Source organism: Hesperophylax consimilis, chromosome 27, assembly GCF_061612785.1.
Source record: "Hesperophylax consimilis isolate HC1 chromosome 27, BYU_Hcon_1.0, whole genome shotgun sequence".
NCBI classification, from domain to species: Eukaryota; Metazoa; Arthropoda; class Insecta; order Trichoptera; family Limnephilidae; genus Hesperophylax; species Hesperophylax consimilis.
In genome coordinates, this window is record NC_142862.1 from 1,876,971 (window position 1) to 1,904,708 (window position 27,738).

The 27,738-nt window shown below is 36.1% G+C and overlaps 1 protein-coding gene across 15 annotated transcripts in view; it reads left to right on the forward strand.

Annotated features, from left to right (window-relative positions):
• tou (bromodomain adjacent to zinc finger domain 2B toutatis) overlaps window positions 1–27,738 on the forward strand; it is a 143,192-nt gene that overhangs the window by 88,392 nt on the left and 27,062 nt on the right. For 7 of the 15 annotated variants that reach the window (XM_089647984.1, XM_089647985.1, XM_089647986.1 and 4 more), the window contains 16 exons: window positions 280–411; window positions 1,202–1,358; window positions 1,850–2,011; window positions 3,941–4,081; window positions 5,126–5,263; window positions 5,654–5,767; window positions 8,198–8,358; window positions 8,973–9,162; window positions 9,523–9,647; window positions 10,598–10,725; window positions 13,915–14,050; window positions 17,548–17,634; window positions 19,630–20,388; window positions 22,941–23,006; window positions 24,619–24,663; window positions 26,803–26,856. In XM_089647984.1, the coding sequence (XP_089504110.1) occupies window positions 280–411; window positions 1,202–1,358; window positions 1,850–2,011; window positions 3,941–4,081; window positions 5,126–5,263; window positions 5,654–5,767; window positions 8,198–8,358; window positions 8,973–9,162; window positions 9,523–9,647; window positions 10,598–10,725; window positions 13,915–14,050; window positions 17,548–17,634; window positions 19,630–20,388; window positions 22,941–23,006; window positions 24,619–24,663; window positions 26,803–26,856 (2,595 nt within the window). The remainder of the gene's footprint in view (window positions 1–279; window positions 412–1,201; window positions 1,359–1,849; window positions 2,012–3,940; window positions 4,082–5,125; window positions 5,264–5,653; window positions 5,768–8,197; window positions 8,359–8,972; window positions 9,163–9,522; window positions 9,648–10,597; window positions 10,726–13,914; window positions 14,051–17,547; window positions 17,635–19,629; window positions 20,389–22,940; window positions 23,007–24,618; window positions 24,664–26,802; window positions 26,857–27,738) is intronic. The other 8 variants (XM_089647989.1, XM_089647997.1, XM_089647994.1 and 5 more) reach the window with 6 other exon arrangements.

Genomic DNA, 27,738 nt, shown 5'->3' on the forward strand with positions numbered 1-27,738 from the left:
GCACCGGAACAGGAGTACTCCTGGCTGGGGTGGTAACTCTCAATCAAACAATAATTAGCTTTGGCCGCTTTACTGATTTTAACCACCGCTATAGCTATACTACAGACAAAACAACTGGACCTTGGTGGTAATTTGAAACATTTTTAGATACAAAGATCAAAATGCATGCATTCAAAATAGCTAATAATAGTTATTACTTCTTAGTGTTATTTTACCATCATCACAGAATTGTCTTTAAAAATAAGATATTTAACATTTCCACCTATGAAACATTGCTAGGTCCCCGGCACGACGAACCGCGGTCGCAAGAAGACCATCTCGCTGGACCCGCCACACGTTTCCGTCTTGCCAGCGCTGTCATCCACGGGGCTCCAGCTGGAACGAGGCGGGCCCGCCAAGAGGCCCAAACTGGTGAGTTCAATTGATGTCATCTTCTTTCCCTTGTACTACTGGCTATAAATTGTGTATTTTTGAGTGCTGACCTTTAATAAATATGGTCATTCCTTGTCTCGCAAACAACTATGTATTTAGTAGAAAATCAGTGTGTCCTACTAAAATCTCTGACGCCACAAAATATTCATTGTTCAATAAGAAAAAGAGTGTTAAAGCGTGCTAAGCCAGGTAGTAACTACTATGAAAAATTGAATTTATACAGGTACAAATAAAGTTTCGCTCCACAACTGGTGGACTGTATCGTGGGGCTACTGCGAGGTAAGAGGGGACTGTCAGTGGGTGTTCAAAACTAGTTAGAACTAGTTTTATGCATGCTCGTTATACTATCGGTGGTGACCGGATTAATCATCAAAATGATAATTCATCACATCTTTAAAAAGTTATATAAAGTCATGGAAAGTGATGAAACAAAAACTTTATTAACTGAGTTAAGTAGCTTAGGTTAGGTTTAATTTTTTTTTTCATTGTTTCTAATGACTTTATATCACTTTTTAAAGGTGTGTTGAATTGTCACTGTGTTGAGTTATCATGGAACCACTATCGGTATGCATAAAACATTCAAAAGTGCGCTCTTTAAATGGTATGCCTTTATGTATGTATTATAACAAATTGAATTACTTAGCTTTTATGATTAAGAAATTACTTCTTGCTGTAATTACTGCCTGATCATTACTGGCTTGCCGCTCTTTCTCCATGTTTTGCAGTGCTTAATAGTTTTGTGGTGAATTAAAAGTAATATATTGGTCAGGACTCCGAGTATGGCCACCTGCCGATGGCGCACCAGAACTCCTCAAGCGCAGCTGCCACATCGGCCTCCGGATCAGACCGGGTGGAGGTCATCAAGCTGCCCTCCGGAGCATCAGATCCTCGCAGCAGCACTCCCTTCAGCATGAGCGGCTATACCGGTGACCTATTATTCTTCTACTTCATTTTCTCCTTCTTTGAATGCTTCTTGTAAATAATTACACCTTCTTTATAACAATATACTGTGTCTTTATTTAGACAAAATATAGGAAAAAAAGGGACTAGTGTATAGGACAGCCTGGAGGCTAACATGCTTCGTATCGGAAACATTGCAACTCGTATATGAGTCGCTAGGACTCTTGTGAGTCACCGGAATTCAAAGCGTTAAACTGTGCTTTCTATCTCTGTTACCTTTTTGTGATTCCGTTAACAACCTAACTCTCAAACAGTAAACTCTGATGTCATGAAATTTACATAGCCTTTTCTTGTCTGGAATCTCTTAGACAACACAACTATTTTCAGTAATCTCATTTTCATCATGAGTTGTGATCTGGAAAAACTCGGGTGAAGCTGAGAAATAGCTACACTAGTAATAATTTATGATGTATTTTCAAAAGAACCAATTTTTAACCACTGTGTGTGTTTTCCCCAGGTCTGTCCAAGGAGCTGCTGCAGTCCATAGCCAACCAGAGCGGTTTGAACTTGGCCGCCCTGGAGAAGCAGTTTGCGGAGCAGTTTGGTGGCAGCTCCAGCTACGGCAGGTCCTCGTCGCAATACCCCTCCTACACCACCAATAGCACGGCGCAGGACACTGGTAATTCTTGCACTCATTGCAACATCAATTGTCAATTGCAGGACATGATCCTGATGATGTCCCAACTGGTCACTACTAACCGGAACCAATGGGACTATGGTATCCCCTATTGGGGTGTGTTTGAGGCTGAAGGGTAGGGTTTGTGGGGAGGGGAACGAGATGGGGAAGAAGAAGATTGGGATGTACATGGCTCTTCAAATCTGGGAGCCTACTCTATATCTTTCGAAATTTTCCTGCCGCCGGTTTAGCCACGTCACAAACCCGTATTAACCCTTCCCTTACGATATTCAAAAATTCCTCGTACTCGTTAAATATTTATATATTGTAATTACTTAATGCAATTCATAAATATATTGTGGATGAATACCTAAAATTTGAACTCTGTATTTAGTATATTTAGAGAGATATTTTATTAATCAGAGACAATGTTCACTCAGTTGACAGTACCGGCAAGGAAAGGTTAAACCCCTAACTTACTGGTTTGTTAACCCGAAAGATATAGAGTAGGGGCCCCCTGGTCACTAAACACAGCTAAATTTTGATTCTGAAAGGTGGTCTTTTACCAGGGCGATACTGGGAGTATCTATCACTCTAGTATCATATATCATGGTTTAATTGGATTAAATCGTGTGCTTGCTTTCTAGGGAAGATTTAAGAACTTATAGATGGACCTATTTTGAACAGAAATACATGCGACACTTGCTAGTATACTCTAAGGACTAACCAAAATGTCCTAAAACAGCAATAATGAACCCTGGTGACTGGTAAAATGGCTGTATATTAACTGACTATGTAAGGGACTAGTTATAGCAAGCGTTTCCCGACGCATATATGTATACTATTACCAAAACACCGATTATTTCTCTTCTCTTCTCTGTCTCGAACAATGACATGACGGTCACTCAACACAATGCGCGTCGTGTTCACTTGCTTTATCTTGTTTTCAAAGAGTTTTGGACAAACTTGCGGAGGGATGCGCCCATATAGTTATTTATTATTATTTAATGAGCAGGCAGCATTCTGCTGATGCGCTCATATCTGATTTCACAATAATTAAACAGTAATTGAGTTGTTTTATATTCAAAATAAGTTAATCCTTTCTTCTTTCCAAATAAGAATCCAATCGAGCTTTAAATTGGTTTACATTAGTAAAATCGATGACATGATGTGGAAGTTTGTTCCATGCATCCAATACTCCATTTGCAAGGAAGTTTTTTTGCTTGTTATAACTAGTCCCTAAAAGCGAGATAGCCTAACCCGTCAGTGTACAAAGCTTGGTGCTCGAGTCTAGGCACGCGGCGGACAACCGAATTTGACATACGATTACTGGCGAATTATAGAGCTTGATTTTGTGTTTTCACTAGTGATGCCGCCGGGTCTCATTTTCGGGAACCGGGTACCCGTTTAAGGAACCGGGCAGGTACCCGGGTTTTTAAACATTCAAAAACCCCCCCAATTTTCTTCGCCGTGACCGCCAAGTACCCATCATTGGCACATGACGTCCAAGCGTCGGTCGTAAATGACAGTGACTCACAGCACCGGATGCATAAACGTATTGTGTTATTATACCGAGACACAACTGTTTCGACGAAATAAATACAAGACAGCTCGTTATACCATTGTTTTATTGTGTCTACAGTCAAAATAAATATCAAGAGGTCGTAAATAAATAGAACAGCATTCATCACGTAATCAATTCAAAAAAATTACACATCTTGAAATTAAAGCCGGTTCTTTTTGTCAGGGTCCTGTGGGAACCGGGTCAGAACCGGGTACCCGGCGGCATCACTAGTTTTCACTGGTACAAATAATGGCAGATTTTAGTAGTTGTCGGCTAATAGTGCGGTGGATTACCGAGAAAGTATAATATTCCGATATATTCTCTAACTGTTTATGTGATAATGTTAATTTGATTATTGTTTTGTCAAGGTTTGAACTTGAGCTCCAAGCCGTCCCAGCAGCCTGCCCAGCCGCATCGAGACGAGTCGCCCGCCAGCACGGTCAACGAAGATGATACGCCTCTTAATCTATCGCTCAAACCTAGCACCACTTCTAGAAGTAGCGAAAAGGGTGAGTTGCCGTTACTACTGGATTCAATTTAATCTAACCTAATAATTATTGTATGCTGATGTATAAAACACTTTCTCAATTCAATTATTATCTCCATATTGTCACAGAAAAGTAATAACTAACTGCAAATGAGATTTTTTGTATGTTAGAGTTTTATTTAAATTTTTATGTGAATGCCAAATGAGATTCCAAACTTCTCCCGAACTGTCCAGAACCATTGGGACTAAGGAATCCCCAATCGAGCTATGTTTTGAGGCTGGAGGGAGTGGGGAGGGGAAGGGGAAAAAGAAGGTTTGGAAGTACCTGGTTATTTGGCTACTTCAGTTCTGAATCGGCATGCGCAAGTAAATTTTATTTGATGAATTTGTGTTATTTCACAATTTATTCATTTAAAATAATAAATAGTATGCCTACCTGCGGCATGTTCCAAAGAGGAGGATACTCTCAGTATCGCCCTGGTGTATGGTCACCATAGCCATGTTTAGTGACCAGATCTGAATATCCAGCTACTCCCCAGTCTTCCTCTTTACCATTTCCTTACCCTCCCCACTACCTTCAGCCTCACAACATACACCAATTGAGGATGCCGTAGTCTCACTATTCAGATAAAAAAAATTAAAAAATCATATGTAGTCACCAAACACGGCTAAGGTCATTTCAAGCAATGTTTCGATTCTGAATGGTGATTTTCACCAGGGCAATTCTGAGGACGGGTTGTTTCAGAGAATTTGAACAATTCATCAAATTTCAACGCTCATTTTCCAGTTATGCGAAAGATTTTTTCAAGTTCTGTTTTTATTTCAGTTCTGTCAAGCAAATAGCCTATAATGATATAGTAACAGAATTTGAATAGGACTTTCACAGAACCCGGAAATGAACGTAAATTTGATGAATTGTTCAATTCCTCTGAAACAACCCGTCCTAAGTCTAACACTTAGAAATCGGATCTTATATTAAATTTAATATAATCTGTGTAGGACCCCATTGGACCTGTATTTCGCAGGGAATATATAATTAATTATAAAATATGTTTTGAATTTGTAGATTGGAAATCATCAGGAAGAGACGGATCCTCGTCTCGGATGCGGGATCACGATGAAACCGCCAGTGCTCTCAGCTCCTTGAGCAGTATCACGGCATCCCTGGGAGCCAGAGCACAACCCCAACCACCCTCTAGAGTCTGTAAGTATATATATAATATAATATTTTACCAATTTTACAATCTGACACCTGAATAAACATGTAACCAAACATACTGATTGAACTGAAAAAAATTCCAATGATCATGGGTCTTACGGCCTTCCTTCTCGTAACAACATGACCGTTATGCTTGATTATTGGTATGCTCAATTTGACCAAAAGCTTAAACGTGCCGAGAATCGGCATTTAACGGGGACTGTTCAGGTATCAAAATTCCAAATTCCGAAATTCCTCTCCTTTCTTCCCTTAAACCCCTGCACAGCATCCCCAAAGATGACATGCCTCCTAAGTGGAGTTAATGTTAAAAAAATCATAGTTTATATAATTGAATGATCACCAATGACTAATATAATCTTGTTGTTTTGTTTACAGCCCGTCGCAAGCCGGGGGCCAAGCCACGTCGGGTGATCCAGGAGTCCTCCCCTTCGCCCTCGCAGCCCCAGGGGCAGGAGAGCCCCACGCCCAGCGGCAGTGAAGACAGCGACAGTGAGTCGACTATTATATATTTAATTTTTCACTTGTAGCAAACACTTTGTGGGTATACATAATTATAATAATTAAAATAAAATAACTTTGTTTAAATACCACTTTATTGTATATATTTATAACCGACCGGTTTCAGTTCAGCCCGAACCTTCATCAGGGTTAATAAAAACATATTAAATTAATTACAGACCTACCTGTACCCGAACGTAGAACTATACTGTCTAATTTATTAACAAATTCAAACCTACCAAAAGATCTTTCTGACGATCTTGCCCGAATGTTTAACATCTGTCTTAACCAAAACTACTTTAAATTTAATGACGCTATAGTCCAACAAAAATACGGACTACCCATGGGTCTTCCTACGAGTCCTCTATTTGCTGACATCTTCATGGATAACTTGGAAAAAAATATTTTTAGTTCTAACTCACCTCTTTTAAATAACGTTTTTATGTGGAAACGTTATGTTGATGACATTTTTTGCATATGGAAAGGTACAGAACGTCAACTTAATTCCTTCTTGTCCCTCCTTAATTCGTTCCATAAAAATATTCAGTTTACAGTAGAAATAGGTACTAATTACAGTTTAAATTTTCTAGACCTATCCCTTTCCATTATTAATAATAAATTTAATTTTAATATTTATAGAAAACCTACTTTTACCGATACAGTCATTCATAGTACTTCTAACCATCCCATTTCCCATAAACATTCTGCCTTCCATTCTATGGTCCACAGACTTGTCACTATTCCGCTATCTAAAGTTAACTTCAATATTGAACTCTCTATAATCAAATCTATCGCCATAAATAATGGATATACCCATACCTTAATTGATAAAATCCTTGCAAAAAAACAACGACTCATATTTTGTAATAAATTCCTGTACAATAGTATCCCCAACATCGCAGTAAATAAAAACCATGGTTGGCGTAGAATTTTATACATTAATAATTTCTCGTCCTCATGTGTTTTAAAATTTCCAACAGAAATTAAAGCCGCTTTTTATACCAATAATAACCTAGGTAAACTTTTAATTAACTCAAAAGATAAAGAAAATAATTTAAGTCATTCTGGCATCTATAAACTTAAATGTAACGACTGCGAAGCATTTTACATTGGTAAAACTGCAAGAAATGTTCAAACGCGGGTAGTTGAGCACTTGAGATGCTTAAACAACATAGGTTTTTCGGAATTTGCAACACATTTAATAGATAAAGATCACTCATTTGATAAGCCTTCAGGTGTAGAAGTATTACATAGAAACGGGATAGGTATACGCCTCAACAATTTAGAAGCACTCGAGATAAAAAAATCCCTTAAAGTCAATAAAATCAATTTACTAAATAAACAATTAGATTTAACAAACAGCCCCATTTTAAATATATTTCCATTTCCTGCACCTATGTTTACCCCCTCTCTCCTACCTAAGTCTTCCACCCCCACCAGAGTTGATGTTCTCTCTCCCTCTTCCAGCTTAACTATAAGTACCCATACACCTCTGTAATTAATTTAATATGTTTTTATTAACCCTGATGAAGGTTCGGGCTGAACTGAAACCGGTCGGTTATAAATATATACAATAAAGTGGTATTTAAACAAAGTTATTTTATTTTAATTATTATATTATATATTTCCTTGCATACCTTTTATTGATATGACTTTAAACTTCCTAAATATCCATCACTAGCGTAGTCAATAGCGTGCTTCAATTATGTAAGATTCATAATATCAACATCACAACACTCACACTTAACCCATTGAATCAGTAAATCGATTCGGACTAATAGTATACGATCTGTAAAAATCATAGGTTTTGACGTCAGAAGTTGCCCAATGCTTAAACTCTTGAACGTCTGAGTAGAAAAGTTGTCAAAATACCTACAACTGTAGGGTGAGAATTTGCAGAACCATTTTTACCAGATAATATTTCTTATGAATAATATATTTATTTTTTATATCATAAGACGTTTACACAGAATAGCTAACATTAATAATCAAAAGGTGTTTTCAAAGAAATCTTTATATTCCTTTGAAAATTCAAATATTTTCTTTTTTAGTAGCCGTTGAACGAAAATGAATTTCGACGTGCGCAGATAAAATGATTCCTAGAAAATCAGAGAGGCTAAATTCATGAAATAAAAAGTAGCAATTACACTGTTATTACAGCAAGCGTTTTTTTACAGTTTTCAAAAGTGAGAGAGCGCCGAGCGCTGTTGTAAAAAATGCCGCTCAAATTTGAGTGAAAACCAGTCAACTGGTTAAGATTCCTATTTGTTTAAAAAAAAATTGATTCATTCCAAATTCATAAAGTAGTCTAGAGCGTAAGTGGGTAAGTCACTCTGCTAGCAAATGGCAGTTTGAGTTTGATACTAAAAGCTCGTAATAGCTTAAAATAATGCTGTAACACCACTTGTTCATTTTCCCCAGTGGGCCCGTGGCACTCCACGAAGGAGGGGCGGCCGCGGAATCTGGGCCGCGGAGTATCGAAACCCAAGAAGAACACGGTGGCGTCTTTGTTGGCGCAGTCTCGCGCGCTCGGCATCCGGCCCGCGCTTGCGCACCAGTACCTGCAGGAGGCCGCTGACTTGGTGAGTACAACGAACACTGATTTTAATTACGGTTTTTCTATTATGCCCTTCGTTACTGAACACCTGCTTTTACGCATTCCTTCAAATGGTTAACGGATTGTGCAATTGCCGACACATTTTCAACAATTGAACAATTTAAAAATAATTTCCTTCAATGCCTATATCATCTTAGAGATGCTGTGTGGGTATGGTCTTTTTGAGGAAAGGAAAGAGTGATCCATTTTGAAGGAGAGAGGAAACAGGCCAGCAAATTATTCCACAACACACCTTGTAATGATTTTCAAGGGTCCGGAAAAAATATCTTTTGTGGGGAAACTTTATGATATATGTGGATTCCGTAATGGGCTATTTTTTAATTCCAGTTTTAAAAACTACAAAATTTTTAACGCTGAAATTTTTTTTTCTGTGGGAACCTTATTAGCGGATTTGACTGTATTTGAAAGCTTTATAGCTCATGATGGAATTGACAATTTGTGCTAAAAATGGTGGCAATGATCTAGAAATTGCAGATGAATAATAAACTCACTTTTTACAACGCTGTTTTTTTGTGATGATACTGTTTAACATTATGAAATTTACCATCGCCATGACATTAATCTTTATATAAATTCCAGCTAAACCCCGAGCTGCAGGAGAAGCTGAAGGCTGCCATGGGCGACATGGCGGCCGGACTGGGCGGCATGATGCCGGCCGAGCTGTCCGCCACTGACTCGGACGGCGCGCTGTCCGACTCGGGAGCCGACGACTCGGACGGCAGTGACGCCCTCGCTGCCGAACCTATGCTGCGCTTACCACTTGCCATGGGTAGGTGCTCTTTTCTAATGAACCAATATCCTCCAACTGCAAAGATAAGTTTGTAGATTTATTTGTAAATACTAGTGAAGTAGTGAAAGGTGCTGACTCTGTCAATTCAGTATTGAATAATCATTTAATTTGGTTCAAAGAGTTGATTCTGGCTTTCTCTACTAAAAGAACATAAATGAATCTATAAAAATGAACTTTTCCTTTGATCTAAAGGCATAGAACTCCCATAGAATGTCGTACACACGTACAGGGAGACGGTGTTGGTACGCAACGGGTTAATATAGATAGAGCTGTAACTCCTTAAGTCTGGAAAATGATGTATTTCTTTCTCAAATGCTCATTTGCAATGATTGTCCCCAGGCTGGAGAAGAGAGACCTTGATGAAAGGACTATCCAAGAACGGGAGCATAAAGGGAGATGTGACGTACTGCCCGCCAGAACCACATTCCAACATTAAATTGAAAAGCATACAGGAACTGACTAATGTAAGCACATATTTCTTTATTTATTTCTTACATCTTCAATAGGGAATGTTGAATGTCTTCAGCAGTTGTTGGCATTTCCCAAGCTTCTTCCATTATCTTCTCTGTCTCTTCTATTTATGGCCCTTCTTTCACAGGAATACGCAAGTATATGATACGGATGTTGTGTATTCATGTCGCAAAAAACTTGTCGCGCATAGTCCGTACACGACGCTACAGAAAGCACAAGACCGCATCGCCACCACCTCTCAAAACATCAAAACTAGCTTTCATAACATCACTCACAACTGCTGAAGCTGTGACTGTTTTTGAGACTAGCATTGATCTAAAGCACACGCATTGCTACAAAATGTCTCACAATAGTGACGATAAGACTAGTATTTTTACTAGAGAGACGGGAGACTGGCTTCACCGACGAGTTTGCAAAATGTTGAAAATGTGTGTCTATGTGCAAACCTCCGCGCAGATGTTTGGCGGTAGTCTCCAAGATACTTGAATCGTCTAGCAACAGATATTTGCGTATCCCTGTGGAATCCCTATGCCTAGCATTTCCCAAACCTAGATTTCATCAGTAAAATGGTTTACGTCCTTTTAAAAAATAATGTTCCTTAGAATTTGACAGTTCTTTAGAAACTTGACAATCGACAAAGATAATGCTATCGGTTCACTTATTCACCGATCTGCCTCTGGAGTAGTCTGGAGTAGAGGGAGTGAAGATGGGGAGAAGAAGGTTGGGAAGTGCCTGGCTATTCAAGGCTAGTCACCAAACATAGCTAGATCCATTTCTAGCAATGTTTGATTTCTAAATGGTGGCCTCTGACCAGGGCATTATTGACAGTATCTACCACCTTCACAAAATGAAGTTAACTAATGCGCTCTTGAGGTTAATTTGCACAATTTAATACCTGTTAACGGTTCCTGGACTAATGAATGTTTGTAAATGCTTTGCGCAGTATCTAGACAAGAGCCCGTGCCCGCCGCTGCAGAAGGAGAACTTCAGCTTCTCGTCGCGCCCGCTGATTGGCCGCTTCCTGCAGGTGGGCGGCCAGGAGGGCATGTCGGAGACGGAGGTCGCCAAACGGTAAGTCAGTCCTATTTCTGTCAATCATTTTATTTTACACCGCGCTTTGTCTGCACACTTCCATAGCCTACTTCCTATCGCACAGTTCTAAACATATCATTAAACGTAATGCAGTCGATTTCACTTAATTGGTGTACCGGTTTATCAGGACAGCCAGTTATTTGGGCCAAAAACCCAAGGAACAGAAACCTAATAAATAAACTGATACTAATTTACTTCAGTTATCTGGAACACCAATCCATTTAATTGGGGCAAATTCCCATCTGAAATGGATGCAAAATGTGTCACAGTAAACAAATTTTATTTAAGATTGGCGGGCGTGCGGAATAAGGCGCGGGAGAGGGGAGGGGAGGGGATATGCTTCAGTTCCCAGTTCATTGAGCAGCAGTAATTAGGTAGACTTCGACAAGCCGGCTCTTAGTTATCTGCCGACATTCGTCAATGTAAAGTTGTTCAGTTCGCAGTACACTGCCGTGCGTGTAAGAAGTAATCTTTTTGATTACTGTTATTACAATATGTAATTGATTGTTCATGGTTTTTTTTTGTACTTATCTTTGATTGTTTAAATTATTTTTCTGTATATTTTCATATTTGTGAAGACTCGGACAATTCTAATAAAAACATAAGACATTCGAGAGAACCTGCATAAATGTAATAATAATAAAACACGTTCGATAGAACCCGAATAAATATAATAATAATAAAACACATTCGAGAGAACTTGAATAAATGTAATAATAATAGAATACATTCTAGAGAACTCAAATAAATGTAATAATAATAGAACACATTTTAGAGAACACAAATAAATGTAATAATAATAAAAACATTCTAGAGAACTCAAATAAAAGTTATAATAATAAAACATATTGGAGAGAAAATGAAACACATGCGTGCGCCCTACTGCCGAATTTTGCAGCCATCTCTGGTCCGGAGCCCCAAAATACCTGAAAAAAACCCTTGACTCTGTGCAGAAACGGGCGGTCCGTTTGATAGATTCCCCAATCTTAACAAACGGACTGCAATCTTTAGAGCACAGGCGTCAGGTAGGTATGCTGTCCTTGTTCTATCGGTATTACAATGGAAGATGCTCTGAGGAACTAGCGTCATTGATCCCTTCGGCACCGGTGCGTAGTCGGGATACACGCCAAATGCGCGCCCAACATTTGTACACGGTTGACATTTGTCACATGAGAACGGGTCGCTTCTACGATTCGTTCTTAGGTTCAACAGCTCGGCTGTGGAACGAACTGCCGGCCTCTGTGTTTCCTCCCTCCTACAACTTGGGACTCTTCAAGACCCATGTTCACTCCTTCCTCTCCACAAAAAGACCCTCCACACAGCATCCCCAAAGATGACATAGGCCCTGAGGTAAATTATTTTCTTCAGGGCCTCCTGTGTGGAGTTAATGTAAAAAAAAAAAAAACACATGCAGGACAGCCGCATATTTGGGACGAAATGTTTGAGCCCCAATTCAGCGGAATCGACTGTATATGCACCAGAAATGCCATCAATATGTATATATGTATCATTTGCAAACACCAAATCATGCTTTTCTTGCTACAGAACCTATTTTATCTTTTTTTGTAATTTAAAACAAAAATTATGAGTGACTTCCAGCTGTCGATTTATGAATCATTTTGTCACCAAATTTATGTCAATTAAAGTGCTTCCATAGTGCCTTTCTAATTTCTTTGTGAGGTGTTTTATCTCCGGGTTTTCTCACAAACTCTCTTATTAAATAAAACTCCGGCTCAACAAAACACTTTGAACTTTAATGTGATAGATTGACAATTGGCTTTGATATCTTGGTGGTTGGAATAATATGGACATTATTTATCATACATCCGGTCTCTACAATACTCAACTGCTAAACGCCATCTATGGGTAACCTAATAGAAGGAATCTAGTGTAATTAGTAATTTACAGGTAAATGAATCTTACAAAGCTCGATATATAACTTATTGTAGAAATGCCATTGTGAGCTAAAAATAGTTGTGTTGGCCTAAAAATACAGAAAAGCTGTGCAAATTTCATGATAATATAGATTCGTGAGTGTTTGTTGTTTCGCTTCAACACATTCAACACACAGATTTTCTGCTCTCCAGTTAAGTTTCCCTAAAAATGGCTTTTTTGTATATTTTCTTCATTTATAAAAAAGTCATTTTATATTTAACTTTTAAACCTAATATAACAATTTATTACCTATGTATTAAAATTTGTATTTCACAACATAACCCTCGAAAAATTGCAATCAGTTCCTTTTACATTTAATGTACGACATTAAATATTTAAACCCTATTATATTATGTTATTATTTTACGTTCCCGTATTTTACGTACCCACTTGTGCCACGATGCTACATTCCCAGGCCGACGTTTTCACTTGTCCTCCTGCGTAATTAAGTACGGTCACCCCTTGGAAGGCATGTGTGTGACCAGTTTATTTCTAGTTTTTGAGTACATGGCGCATCAGTTGTTTGATGTTTATTTTTTAGATTATGTGTTTCTCTTCTGTATAGACTTCTTCTATTCATCTTTCTTCATGTCTTGTGATTCTGAAAGTGAATTTGGGGACGACTTATTAAGATTATTAGTTTCAAATTAATATTTTCATAAATGTACAAGCAAATATCAAATCAAATGATGCGTTATGTACGTAAATATTAAATTTAAATATTATATTTAAAAATACACTGGTCATATGCTTTGGAAGGCGTTACAGCCATCCCCTCCACAAAGATCTGAAGAGCACAGATATAAGGTGTGTGGGGAGCGTAGGATTATGTTGAGTTGTCTCAAGTGTGTTCCTAAAGCATCTATTTTCATAGAAAATGTATGGATTGTAAGTTGTCCATATGACTAAATGTGTTGCGTACTTGAGCCCAATGTGTCCTTAGCTATATTATTATGGAATTTAGTTACATACTGTGCAGAGCTTGACAAACTAAAGAATGCGCTTGGTCCCTTGTTTATTACGCTTTGATTACTATTGAGCTTTGCCCAAGCAATTGGGAATGTTTGGGGAATCCAGCCTGGTGATTGGTGGACTCCACTTCCTACCATATGGTGTTCCTGCGTATTGACCATCAAGCGCATTATCTTGTTTGCCAGACTCTGGTACTCTATTGTGAATTATTTGGTTGGCAAGTGATGAGTTGAAGTAAGAAGGTGTGCATTGTGTTGTCAGGTTGGAGGAGGCGAGGCGTGCGCTGGGCACGGCGGGCGGCACTTCCTCGCTGGCCGTGGAGCAGCGCATCGAGCTGGCGCGCCAGCAGCAGGCAGCCCGCGAGGCTCGCAAGGACCAGGCCAAGGGCAGGGAGCAGGTCGGTCACACTACACTCTCCATCATATCTACTGTTCATTTAGTCTCACCTGACATAACAGAAGTAAAGGGAGATATGCACAAACTATCAGAGTGGCCGCGCCAGTGAAAGTTACACCTTTGGTGTGTTACACAAAGGAGTGGCGCCGCTGTGCGTTAATAGTTCATGGCCCATCTCCCTTGCTTCTATTATTTATGGTTGGTTTAGTGTAACCTAACATAATATAGTATATTGTTTATATAGGATGTTAAGAGACGTGTCTGGCTTACTGTAACCAGTGATTCCTGACGCTATTTGAAGTATAAAAAAGTTAATAAAATTTTGTTTTTTTTTTGTACACTAGTAAAAATTTCTTTCACATGTCGTCACTGGTCACTCGACCGAGTAACCGTACAATCCCCACCCCAACCCTAACCCTCCAATACCTACTGATGTTTTTGGTTTTTTAAAAGTCAACGGAGACCAAAATGTGTACTCCAAATAACCTTAGTAAGTCGGGTATGTCTCTTAACACCCTCTACAGAATACTCTAGTTTGATGGTTTCACTCTAAATTTGTGAACCGCTAAAATTATACATGGTAGAAGAAGACTCTCTTCGTCACTTTTTCTTTTTCTAGACCTATACTGTAGTTCTATAGGGTTAGCACTCTTTAGGTTATAGTTACGCATAGATTATGCATTCCAAATTTTCTAAATTTTAGCAATAAGATGAAAAGAATAATTCTAATTGAAAAAATACAGTGAAGGTTCTGGAAGCATGAAAGAAAAACTTATATGGTAATATCTTAGCTTATGTAAATTCAATTAATTAATTCAACCAATAAAAACCCAATTAATAACTAATGTCAAAGATTTCGAATATTCCGCTCGTTGTTTACAAAGCGTTTTGCTTCGAAATGTCGTTTTTATATTTTCATATTTTGCAAAACGATTGATTGTATTTCGTAAAATAGTTAGTACAAAAACTGCTTGCTTTTAATGATTAATGCGGTAAAACGATGCATCGAGGAATGATCGATGCAATCTTTTTTTTTGTGAGTTTTGTATGAATAATCAATAACGATTATTCGGAGAATGATGGATCGAGATTTCAGTTTATTACATAATATGCACCTTACTTGGAGTAAATTACAAATGAACTAGTACAAAGATGCTCGTAACAGTGTGAAACTGGTCCGGTCCTAAATAAATAGTTGGACGGGCCGTAAAGTATTTATAATTATAATATTATTAATACATTTTTTTAGGACTGTTCAGTTTGCATGAAGCACACATCACTTTAAGTACTGTTCATTGATAGAGACTCACTTTTACTATCTAGTGCAAATCAATTTGTTTTTTCTTTTTTTCGTTTTATTTAGCTAAATAGTTAGTGGGTAGTTGATTAATATGTAATTATGTAGAGACTTACAGTGATTTATTTTTGGGGTATTATGCCCTGTTGCACTGCCTCCTTATTTAGTCAGCATTAGAGTGTCCGTCATCAGGGCTGATGATCATCCACATCTGCCCTGATGATGGACACTGTTACGCTCTCCGAAACTTTGGCTAAAGAAGCAGGTAGCGCAACATGGCATAATACCCTAAAAATAAATCACTATAATTCTTTTGGCCGTGAAAATCTCAAATCATTTGTGTAGAGACATTCTAAATACGGAATTAAACCATTTTTATTGTGTACGTGTTTCTGTTGTCTTAAATGCCCCATTAAATAGATTTATTTAGTGAAAATTTGGACATAACCTAACATTGCACTGTGTTTGTCCTGCTGTTTTGTTTTTAGTTTAAATTTTTAACCATATAATGTTACCAATAAATTTAATATGAATGGAAGTGTTTTATAAGAGCTGGATTTTTAAGCAAATTAACTTTTTTGTTTTCTGCAATTTTTATTATGTATGTTTTTTATTATTAATTTAGTTAAATTTTTGTGTGGTATTCTCTCCCGCCAATTCCTGTAAATACATGATATGATCTGTAAGAATATTTTGGTTGAGAAATATCCACATTTAAAGTTAGTTATAGTGGCAGTTTTATTAAAATATATTTAATTTAAGACTAGATTGTTTTTGATGATACGCACCTATTCAATTGAATTGTTTTTGTTAAATTATGTTATGAAAGAAGACATCATATTTTGAAACACCACTCCTTTGTAGATATCTCAAAAATCACCACAACAAACATCACAATAATGTTTGCCGTATTCCTCCTTGTAAAGTCAACGTTTCGCACAACCTTGCAGATGCCTTTATCAGGATTAATGTATGCAGGATAGTGGGCGTCATTTAAAAAAAAAGAAATTATTTGAATACAGCACAAGAGTCCCAACTGCTCCCAACAGTCTGGAGCCAGTGAGACTATGACATCCCCAGTTGGGATATTTTATGAGGCTGAAGGTAGTGTAGAGGGGAAGGTGATAGGGTGGGGAGTACCTGGATATTCAGATCTGGTCCCCACACGGCCAAAGCCGTTTCAAACAACGTTTTAATTCTGAATGGTGGTCTTACACCAGGAATGAGAATGTCTTCTACTCTGGAACGTGCTGCAAATATACTATCTATTATTTTAAATGAGTAAATTGTGAGTCAACACAAATGAATCAAATAAATTTACTTGCGCACGCCGGGATTCGAACCCGCGATCTCTGGCTCGCTAGTCTTACCCCTCCACCAGGGAGGCCAAGGCAATTGCAAGGCTATGCGAAACATTGGCTCAAAAAGAAGGAAACAATCAAATGTGATTCAACACCCAAAAAGTCAAGCAGCATAATATAATGCTGTGAGAATATTAAAGTAGTTGAAACAATGATCACAGATGGATAAAATTAAATTAATAATTGAACCCTGGTGTCTTATTATATTATATATTAATTGTTATGTTCTGAAATAAGTTGGTAACTAGCACAAGAGTTAGTGAGCCTAAAAAAGAATTTAGCAAGAACTTGACTAAGCTTTGGACATTTTAAACTCCGTAACATTTGATGACCATAAAATTGACAGTCGGCACTATATTTTGAATTTTTGTCATTTGAACCGTCCCGGTCTCAGCCTATTATTGCTCTTGATCAAATTGCAATAGACTGTCAGACCTAACGGTCATGTTGTTATACTTGTCAGCTGATCACAATTTGATCAAAAACTGAAATGGGCCCCGAGAATCTGCGTTTAACGGGAACTGCTTAAAGTTGAAAATAACTGATGATTGATTTAATGGTAATTAAATGTGAGGAGAGTTTGAAACACCTCAAGCTAAGGACGGGTTGTTTCGCAGAATTTGATCAATTCATTGAATTTCGAAGTTCATGTTCAAGTTCTGTTATTATCCAGGTGCTGTGAAACAACCGGCCCATGATGAAATAATAACAGAACTTAAACTTTAACTTAGATTTCTGATGAACTGTTCAAAATCTGCGAAACAACCCATTCTGAGTGTTGTAAGGTGGCTGGCTGGTGGGAGGCTATAGAAAGGTAACATATGAGTGTGTATTGTCCAGGCACGCCTCGCCCGCGAGCAAGAGCGGTCGGAGCGGGCGGAACAGGCGCGGCGCGACAAGGAGTATCGCAGCCTGCAGCTCTTGGAGGTACTGGACCCTGTTCTTGTTGTTGTGATCTCTATCCAACCTCTCCCCTTATCTCCCTCACTCCAGCTAGCCGTAGGAACAGACTCAACCCACACAGACAAACACACTGACTTTCTGCTAGATTGTCTTTCTTATACTGATCACTATATACTCTACTTTTATTTCATATCTTCAAACTATGTTCTAACCACCTCTAACATTCTAGTAGACCTTTGATTCTTCTCCCTTTATAGAATTATTCTTAGATCTTTTATTTCCAGTTCCCTAACATTCATACTTCTTTGATTTCCAGTCCTCAAACATTTTAAAACATTGATTTCCAGTTCTTTAACATTTTAGAACATCGATTTCCATTTCTCTAACAGTGTTAGAACTTTAATTTCCAGTTCTCTAACATTTTTAGAACTCCGATTTCTAGTTGTCTAACAGTGTTAGGACTTTGATTTCCAGTTCTCTAACATTTTTAGAACTTTGATTTCTAGTTGGTCTAACAGTGTTGGGACTTTGATTTCCAGTTCTCTAACATTTTTAGAACTCTGATTTCTAGTTGTCTAACAGTGTTAGGACTTGATGTTTAGCTGTCTAAGGATGGGTTGTTTCACAGAATTTGAACAAATCATCAAATTTAAACATTCATTTTCGGGTTCTGTGAAAGTCATATTCAAGTTCTGTTATTATATCATTATAGGCGAGTTGCTTGATAGAACTGAAAATTTTTTCACAGATTTTAAAATTTTACGTTTAAATTTGAAGAATTGTTCAAATTCTCTGAAACAACCCGTCCTAACAGTGTTAGAATTTTAATTTCCAGTTCTCTCCAACAGTGTTATGATTTGATTTCCAGTTGTCTAATATTTTTAGAACTTGGTTTTCCAGTTGTCTAACAGTGTTAAGACTTTGATTTCCAGTTGTCTAACAGTCTTAGAACTTTAATTTACAGTTCTCTAACAGTGTGAGAACTTTGATATCCAGTTCTCTAATGTTCATGTACCTAACTATTAGAATGCATTCCAGTTCTTGAACAGTATTAGATCTTTGATTTCCAAAACATTTAACATTCTAAGAACTTTGAGTTTCAGTTCTCTAATAATGTTAGTAAATTTTATATGGTTCTCTAACATTCTTAACTCATTAGCTTCTTGGTATTCTAGGTTTCTAGTTAAATGTTTTCTCTTTATATAAAAACCTATAAAAAACTTTAATATTTTTATATGTAGTGTTTTGGCTTAACACATGTAGGTACCTATTGTGTGTATTTGTCTTTAACAAAGTATCCAATCTAATATAAATATTATGGTTTATCAATATTTTGAATGCTATATTTTTTGAAAATTAAGATAAACAGTTGTATTTTATTTGTGGAATTCTTTCAACCCAACAGGGGTATATAGGAAATATTGGCAATGTAAACAAAACCTTCTTCTAATAAATGTTCTTTATCTTGCTTTTAATACAAATAATGATTATTTTACCACCGTCCTTTGAGTTGCTATTTTGTATTAAAAATCATTTGCTTCTGAAGCTTTCTTATTAACTCTAGGATTTTTTTCAAAATTATTATTGGTGATTGATTCTTCATGACTTCTACGCAAACTAAATAAGTTTCCATTGCATTTACGCAATGGAAACTTATTATTCTCTTCAATTAATATGGTGTGTATCGTCGACATCTAGTGAATGATTTGACTAATATTATTAAACAATATTATGCCAGCTTTTGAGTATGTGTGTGATTGCCCAAATAAACCTAGATATCTATCTATTATTACATTAGAAATATATATTTTTCTTGAAATTTATGCATGCTTTAAACAGATTTAAATTAAAAAAATAACATTTAAAAGAAATAACCACAACATGAATAATTTTTTTTTAATATATTTGTAACCCTTTTTTTTGATCCAGCGTTAAATAAAATGATAACTACCTTATGATATATTATTTATAACTTTATTATTTTATCTTTTCTTATCCATTTTTATTTGGTTCGGCCAGGCCCAATTAAGGCATGCTGACAGGAACACCAAAATACTCAACGCCAATGAAAAGACGACAATCGGATTTTGGAAAAACATCCAGGCGATAGCTTCCTCCTCCACTTCACACAGACCGATATCCGTCAGCATGCCCTCCATGAGCCTTACCCTCACCCCGGTCTCCACCCAACAACACCCAGCAAACCCTCCCACTCAGAATCAGTGGAAAGACTACGAATACAACGCCTTGGACAAGATCAAATGTTTCGCCGAAAGCGCCGCAATGAATTTCTCACCGACCAAATCAAAACTCGACGCTAAAAAAGACTTCAAACTGATCCCCGTCAAGCAGGAACCCAAAACCCACTACAAATCAAACGCCGTCTCCGTCATCAAAGTAACTAACCCTAAAGCACACAAAGAAGATTTAATGAACAAGATCTTGGATTCGTACTCGCGAATGGGCGAATTCGTATCGGGGCAGTGCGATTGGACCAAAGAAACGCTCGATCTTGCAAAAGCCAAAGCTTCCGCAGACGATCTGAAGGTGCTGGAGGAAAAGTATCTGAGCGCAAAGAACAATTACATGTCGAGTAATCTGATGCTGATGCCCAACTTGCTGTCCCCGCACAAGACAGAGGTGGAGGAGGTCAAAGCCACGGAGAGTATCGAAGTCATAGATCTGGTTGATAATGAAGATGAGGATTTTGTGACGATGGACAGTTCCTCGACGGAGAAGGTGTCCCCTGAGAAAGAAATGGCAGCTGAGGTCTTGGCGGTATGTTGGTCACATGAGACAATTTTAATGGAGAATCTTAATAACTAGCACTACTAAAATAATGCAAGGAATGGACTAATGTGCGTATTTTAATTTGAAGACACATCCCGGCTGTGGAATGTGAACTGTACCACAAATAGACAAATCATATTAGCTTTCTAGTATTTAACGTGACCAAGATGCAGGGCTTTAGTATTATTTATATACTTTATACTAAACCCTGGACCAGAATCTATTCCAAATGATATTTAGGCCACGTTGTTTCACAGAATTTGAACAATTCATCAATGTATGTGACATAATTGGCACATGATGAAATAATAACAGATCTCAAATTTAAATTCTGTGAAACAACCCGTCTTTATACTTGACGAGACAGAAAAACCTATTAATTGATGGAGAAATATCTCTTCACTTGTCAAAATTTTTCTTTTATTGAATTAATTAAAAAAATACGTACTACTTCACAATCCACAGCAAGCGGTGCGCTTTCCGTCAATTCCGTGACGTTCGTAAGGAAATCCATTATATATATATTTATACAAATTAATGGTGATGCGAATGCATACATATATATGTATTATTTATTATTAACAATGGTCAGAAGTGAATGCGTATGGTATGGTTGGGTTGGTTTGGTCGGGTGGGTGTCTGTCTCTCTGTCTGTCTGTTCTTGTCTGTCCTTCTAATCTTCTGCACACTTCTAAACGGGAAAGGGAGACGTACACATTGCAATCGGGACCGGCTTTTTTTAAATATATGTATTGAAAAAGTGTTTAACAAAAATTTATGTTTGTGTATGTTATTTTTATGTAACTAGCTTATACGAGTGACTCAAAAATGAGGAAAACTGAGTCAAGCTTTTAGTAAATATGATTGCCCATTGTCATGTCGGGTTATTATGTCATTGGATCTTTATCATGCATATTCATATTCATTGGTGTCATTTTCGACAAGTATATGGCATAAAAGCCCTGAAAACAATCGAGCATTTGAATGGTCACGGAACTTAAGAATAATTGGGTCGAATTCAAAGGTTTTGGTATTGAAAATGCCAATATCCTGTTAATTAAACAAACTTCCATTGATTTTAACGGTTCCACTGGGCAATTATGAATTACACCTATATTTTATTAATTCAACTTTCAATAATAAACCATAATCTTTTTGAGATTTAGCAGTGTTATGAATGTAAAATTTAATAAAATGCTTAACCCTTTCATGATTAAAGATGCTTTCAGAAATTTGGAGAATTTCCGCTTCTCAATAAAATCCTAAATTACAAATAAATCGGATATTTCTGAATGTATCAAAAAACTAAAAACTGTTTTAGAAAGGTAATGTAATACGCTTTCAAATTTTATTATTATATTATTAGATATAAAAATAATTTTTGAAAATTTCAAATTTGAAAATCAAAAATAAAAAGGTTAAAAAATAGCTTGTGTTTTTTCATCTTGACACTGAACTAAAATTACTGATATTGAAAAATTAAACACATTAGACAAATGTATTATAAACATTACTGTCTCTTCACTTTTATGTCGTTTCATATAAAGAAAATTCACAAAGTTTCAGAAATTCTTCTCAAATTACGGTCGGAACCTTTGGTTTTGTAGAGATGTACATTATTCTGTGGTCAACTTCTATATTTGTATATAAAGCTTGGTATTTTTCTCTTTCTAACACCGTTTAGTTCATACTTGTAACTATGACGGTAAGGGAGACAGATATTTTTATGAGACCCATACGAGTTGCTCTGAAAACCGAAAAGCAAACAAATTGACTCTACGGGTATCTCAAAATTGAACAAATTCCAACAAAATGAATTATTTTCATTTACTGGAAAACTAAACCCGTCTCAGAATTAACTTTTTCAGCTGATTGTAAATTTAAACAAAACTAAACATTTGACTGTGTTAAATTGATATAATATTATTGCATTTGTGTTTCACCAGGGGAATGTTAAAACTGTATTACAATATCCTTACTTTTATTATTTTTCCTAACATATTTATAATGCATGCTGCTTTGCACCTAAATAATACCCAAAATATACTCAGTTATTATATATTATAATAGCATGTCAGTCAGTACAAATATTTATTCAATATATTATACACACTTCTATTTATAAAATTGTATGGTAGCTTTAAAAAATATCCCTTGTACAAATTTCTTACTAATTTTACTGTCATTTTTTTGCGATATTGATTTATCTGCAAATTTATTATAATGTAAGTATATAAAAATGTATTTTCTCCTTTTTATTTCTATTATTTATAAAATCTTAAAAGCTGTTTGCAATAGTCAAAGAAACATAAGCAAGTATTCTAAACCTAAAACAATTTTACTAAAGTTGTAAGCAACTATTTACATAAAGTCTTATAATGTCAGTATTGTCAGTCATACTCTTGAAAGTTTGGTCTATTAATTGTCATAGTATATAGTGCTGTCGTTATAATATTGTACAACTTTCTTTTTGTTTCATATTCACTGCTACTTGGATGGCTACTGATGATTCGAAATTAATATAATTGAAATCATCACAGGCGAGAAGAAAGAGACAGGAAGACTTGGAGAAACAAAGACAGGAAGATCAATCGAGAAAGCAGCAGGTTTGTAGAATAAATATATTCTCAAGCCAATATTCTGTTTTTAACCTTTTGACTGACATTGTTGCCTAAAGGCGCTAATGCTGGCATTACTTGCGTTTACAAACTGAATATGTAGTGAAAAGGTGAAATATAACAACACCATATTCCAATATATCTGTTTAAGTTAAAAGCACCCAATGACAAACTACTTTAAAGTAGTTTATTGGGACTTTTTGATTTTTTGTATATTATTTTGATATTTAATAAAAAATAAAAAAAAATCTTTAACCTGTACTCCGCTATGAACACATTTGTATGCTCGAATAAAACGTGTGTCCAGCGCTACATGCATATATTTATGCATTCGACTTTAACAGCTGTAAATATGTGAAGAATTTAACAGAGTGAATCAAAGAATAGTTTGATCTTTTATCTTAGATCTGATGTTCACTATTTAGCGATGGGCACAATCGATGACTTACTCGATCTTTTTGACCATCGAAATATTTCGATTCATTGTCATGGACAAATTGATTCTGTCAAAAATCATTTGAAACCAAAGTTCGAAACAATAGTTTTGAAATATCATCAAACAAGGAATCGATTCTGTCAAAACCCATTCGAAACCAAAGTCCGAGACAATCATTTTGAAATGTCATCGGACAAGGAATCGAATCTGTCAAAAATCATTTGAAACAATTCTTTTGAAATGTCATTGAACAAGGAATCGATTCTCTCAAAAATCATTAGAAATCACAGCATTACGTCATTGGTCAGAATTCATTCAATGTCAGCAGTCATATTATTGGTCAGAATTCATTGGAAATCACAACAGTCACGTCAATGGTCAGAATTCATTAGAAAACATAATTGGATTCCCAAATTGGAGATTATCTGGGATTGCTCGACAAACGAGATATTATTCCCTTGGTACATTGTGTTATGTAGTGCCTAATATGATTTGGGATATTGCAGTATTGTTTGGTAATTGTGTTATGTTGGTAATGTTTGTTAGGTATTATATTAGCTGTTTAATTAGGATGTTGAAGAAGCTACCAGTAAGAGTATGACAGTGTAGCAGAAGAACAATCATTTCATACAATAAAAATATATAAATTTGTTTTAGGCCACTTTAATTTTAATTACACTCTACCGGTTTCGGAAGCACCCTTCCTTCGTCAGGAAAATATCGGAACAGGAAATTATGGCAAGCCACAAAGTTAATGCTTATTACAAATACATATGAATTATTTCATATTTTAGGTTGGGATTAACGATGCCCGTGTACACTTAGTGTGTGTATTTGGGAAAATTATTAATAATAATAAATTGATCATTTTTATGAAAAATGCACCTCGATAGTGCTCTATGAATCTGAGGTTGACAAGTATTTTAAGGTTATGTATGTATTTCTGGTGAAAAACCCAATCGGCCCAATATATAAATTTTATATTTGGTTTAGCGTCCAGGTTTTTATGTGCGTGGGGATAAAAGATGGTATTATTTCAGAAGAGTAAGAAATTATGTACTTCAAGAACCCCGTGGAGAGGTCAAGTTATTGGAATGTTGGTTATTTTAAGAAAAAAATATTTTTATATCAATAAAATCGTAAAAGGTTATTTTGTTTTCACAGGAGAGAGAACTCAAGCGACAGCAGGCCGTGATGATAAAAGAACAGGTAACTGATGTGCTTTTTTCTTAATGAGTTCATTTTATGAGTATGAATGTCAAATGTCTTTTTACCTTTATATTATTTTTCTCTCTCCCCCAAATGAATCGGCATTGTGTTATGTGTTACACGTAGTTCCCTTCATGTATTAAAGATTTATTAATGTGACTCTTTATTATACCTTCTAGGCTAGGGAAAATATTCTCTTTAAATATTGCAAGTCTTATTGCACTGTAACGGTCTGCTATGTAACTCACAGTTTGTAGATTACTTATGTTAACTTCATAGAAAACTTCAAAATTTTGGATACGTAATATGTAAATAACATAGAATGTATTTCTAATGAAAATGAAAGAAGCAATGCCCAAGTTCTTAGTTTAACTGTAAATTTACGCAAGTTCGAGGTGTTTGGCTGTGGGCTCAGTTTTCATTATGTAGCTATTTCAAATGTTTGAATAATGTATTTGTGTTCTACTTTCAAAATACAAATGACTCAATTCGTAATACGTATTAGGATCACCACCAAAGACCGGCTGCATTCAATGTTGAAGAGAATATTTATTTAGAAGTAAAGGTGCTGGTAAACGAGCAAGTCTTGCCGGGCAAGTTGTTGGCCGTCAATATTGCCATAATGTATAAAGACATATTACCTGGAATATACTTTACAAATATGGAGTCTATATTTTGCGAAAGACATAATATATCTAATAAAGGTACAGAGACAATTTAAAAAAATACCATGAGTTTTGAACGACCGGCAATATGAAAATAAACTCGACAAACTAAGGTTACCAACATTTAAAGAAAAAGAGAAACGGGTGACTTGATTGAGACTTTAACAAATTTTATCTGGCCATCCAAGTTGCCCTGGTATAGTTGCCCTGGCATCCAAGAAATCTTCACCAGCAACAAAAATACAATTCTCCCTAAATTTACACAAAAAAAGAATAATACACCTTTTGCATCCATTCAACATCTTGCAAATAGAGTAGTGGATGCATGCAACAAACTTCCACAGTATGTCGTTGATTCTACTAATGTAAACCAATTTAACCGTTTGAATGCGGATCATCGATATTTCGACAAACGAATATTTATCATAAATTGCGTGTCGTCAATATATAGACGACACGCATGTATTCTGGTGCGCTGCGTCCGCGGTGCGTTGCTTTGCACGTTGAGAGTTCGGCGTGCGTGTGGTGTACATAATTTTTTATTTAAATCGCTTATTTCAATTACAAAAACAGTGAATTGCGAACTGTGATTTCACAGCAAAAATACGTTCAACAATTTTTTAACACGCAATTTTAGTAAATATATTATGAAAAAAGGTCCAGCACTCAAACGGTCAAAGCTCGATGGGATTCTTATTTAGAGAGAATAAATGATTAACTTATTTTAAATTTAAATTAACTCTGTTACTGTTAAACTTATTGTGAAATCAGATATCAGAGCATCAGCAGAATGGTGCCTGCTCATTAAATAATAATAATATTAAAAAGCGAATTCCTACAACAATGACAGTTTTGATAGTGGGTAGGTGGCGAAAAGAGACGTACATAACGTAACAGAACAAGAAGGAAATATTGTCGTAATATCAGTAGCCTAGCAAACTCACCGTCAAGAAAGGGCAATACCCCGACAAGAATAGGCAATACACAACATTCTTACGCAATCTTGACCGACAAAACGAAAATCTTGACGGAAACACCTTGCCGGCGAGAAATTGTCGTAAAAAGTTGCTTGTTTACCAGAGCTTTTAGTAACCTTAGCGTGTGATTACCGTGTTTGTGTTTCTTGAGTAGACTTGCCATCAGTCGTAGATTCTTTTAAACATGTTGCTGCCGGTTTCATATGGAACAACAGGTAAATTTATTAAAGTTTTTTAAATCGCCAAATGGGATTCATGGGATAAAAAAATATGGTAGAATTTAAAACCCATACCGGGGAAACGGCTATCACGAAAACCAAAAACAAAATGAAAGTATTGTAATTTGAATAATAAGTCGACTAGTTTCAGTTATCATATTTATATGTATAGCACTTCAGTAAATTAAATTACAGAAAATTGATCTTTTGATTTGTTGTATTATTTGATTATGACAAACCGTTGTACATGTTTTGGTATTGTCTGTTGGTGATGCGTAGCTTTACATGGCGGAAGTTGGCAAGCAGAGGGAGCTCATATACACAGTGGAATTGGTACGTGGTCATTTAGCGCACGTACATTGTTGAATGCACGCTCTTAAACCTTGAACAAAAAAAAATTGTATAATTTTTTTTTGTTAACCCTTACATCGCTAGTGACTCAAATGTGAGTCCTATGTTACATATGCACATGGCGCAAGGGACTCAAAAATGAGTCGCTTGGGTGATGTTTCTGGATTTTATTAAAATCTTTTATGAGTGAACATTGGTTAACAGTAGCTGTTTTGCTTTGTTCAATATGAAAAGAATTTATTTATTAAAATATATATATTTTTTCACAAAAAAAGACAGGTGTTAAATTCTCTGTCTGCGTAAAATACTTGGCTCCTTGTGTTATTGTTAGGACATAGGGTTGCAAAGATACATTTTTCTTTTCGTCATTAAGGTCTTATTCATTAGTAGCCGTTAATGTGGTTTTTTTCTTTATTTGCTTTCAATGCACGTTTGTCACCATGTTGGTTGAAGTCATATAATTTTGTTTTTGTCAATCCATTTTATGCTTTTGTGTCATTAATCCCTCATTCTGATTTTATTAGTGTTGTTGTCTTCCAAGCTTCACTTACAATTTTATAAAAGTAGGGTTTGCACCTTTGTATTTACCCCTTCAGGCTAATTTCTCGTTGTGTCTCCCTTACTGTTGTGGTGAGAAACATGATCTAAACGGTGTTAAAAAGAGAAAACACCATGCTTTATGTTCAAACCACAGAAGAATTAAAATGTGCCCCTTTGACTTTGTGAATTTTTTATTCATTATTTTTTTATGTAACAACAAAAAGTGAGGCGACGTTAATGTTTGTAATAAAATAAGTTTGTTTTTATATACTTTTTCGTTATAAGTAATTTAAGTTACAAAAAACGTAAAGTTAGCCATTAAAT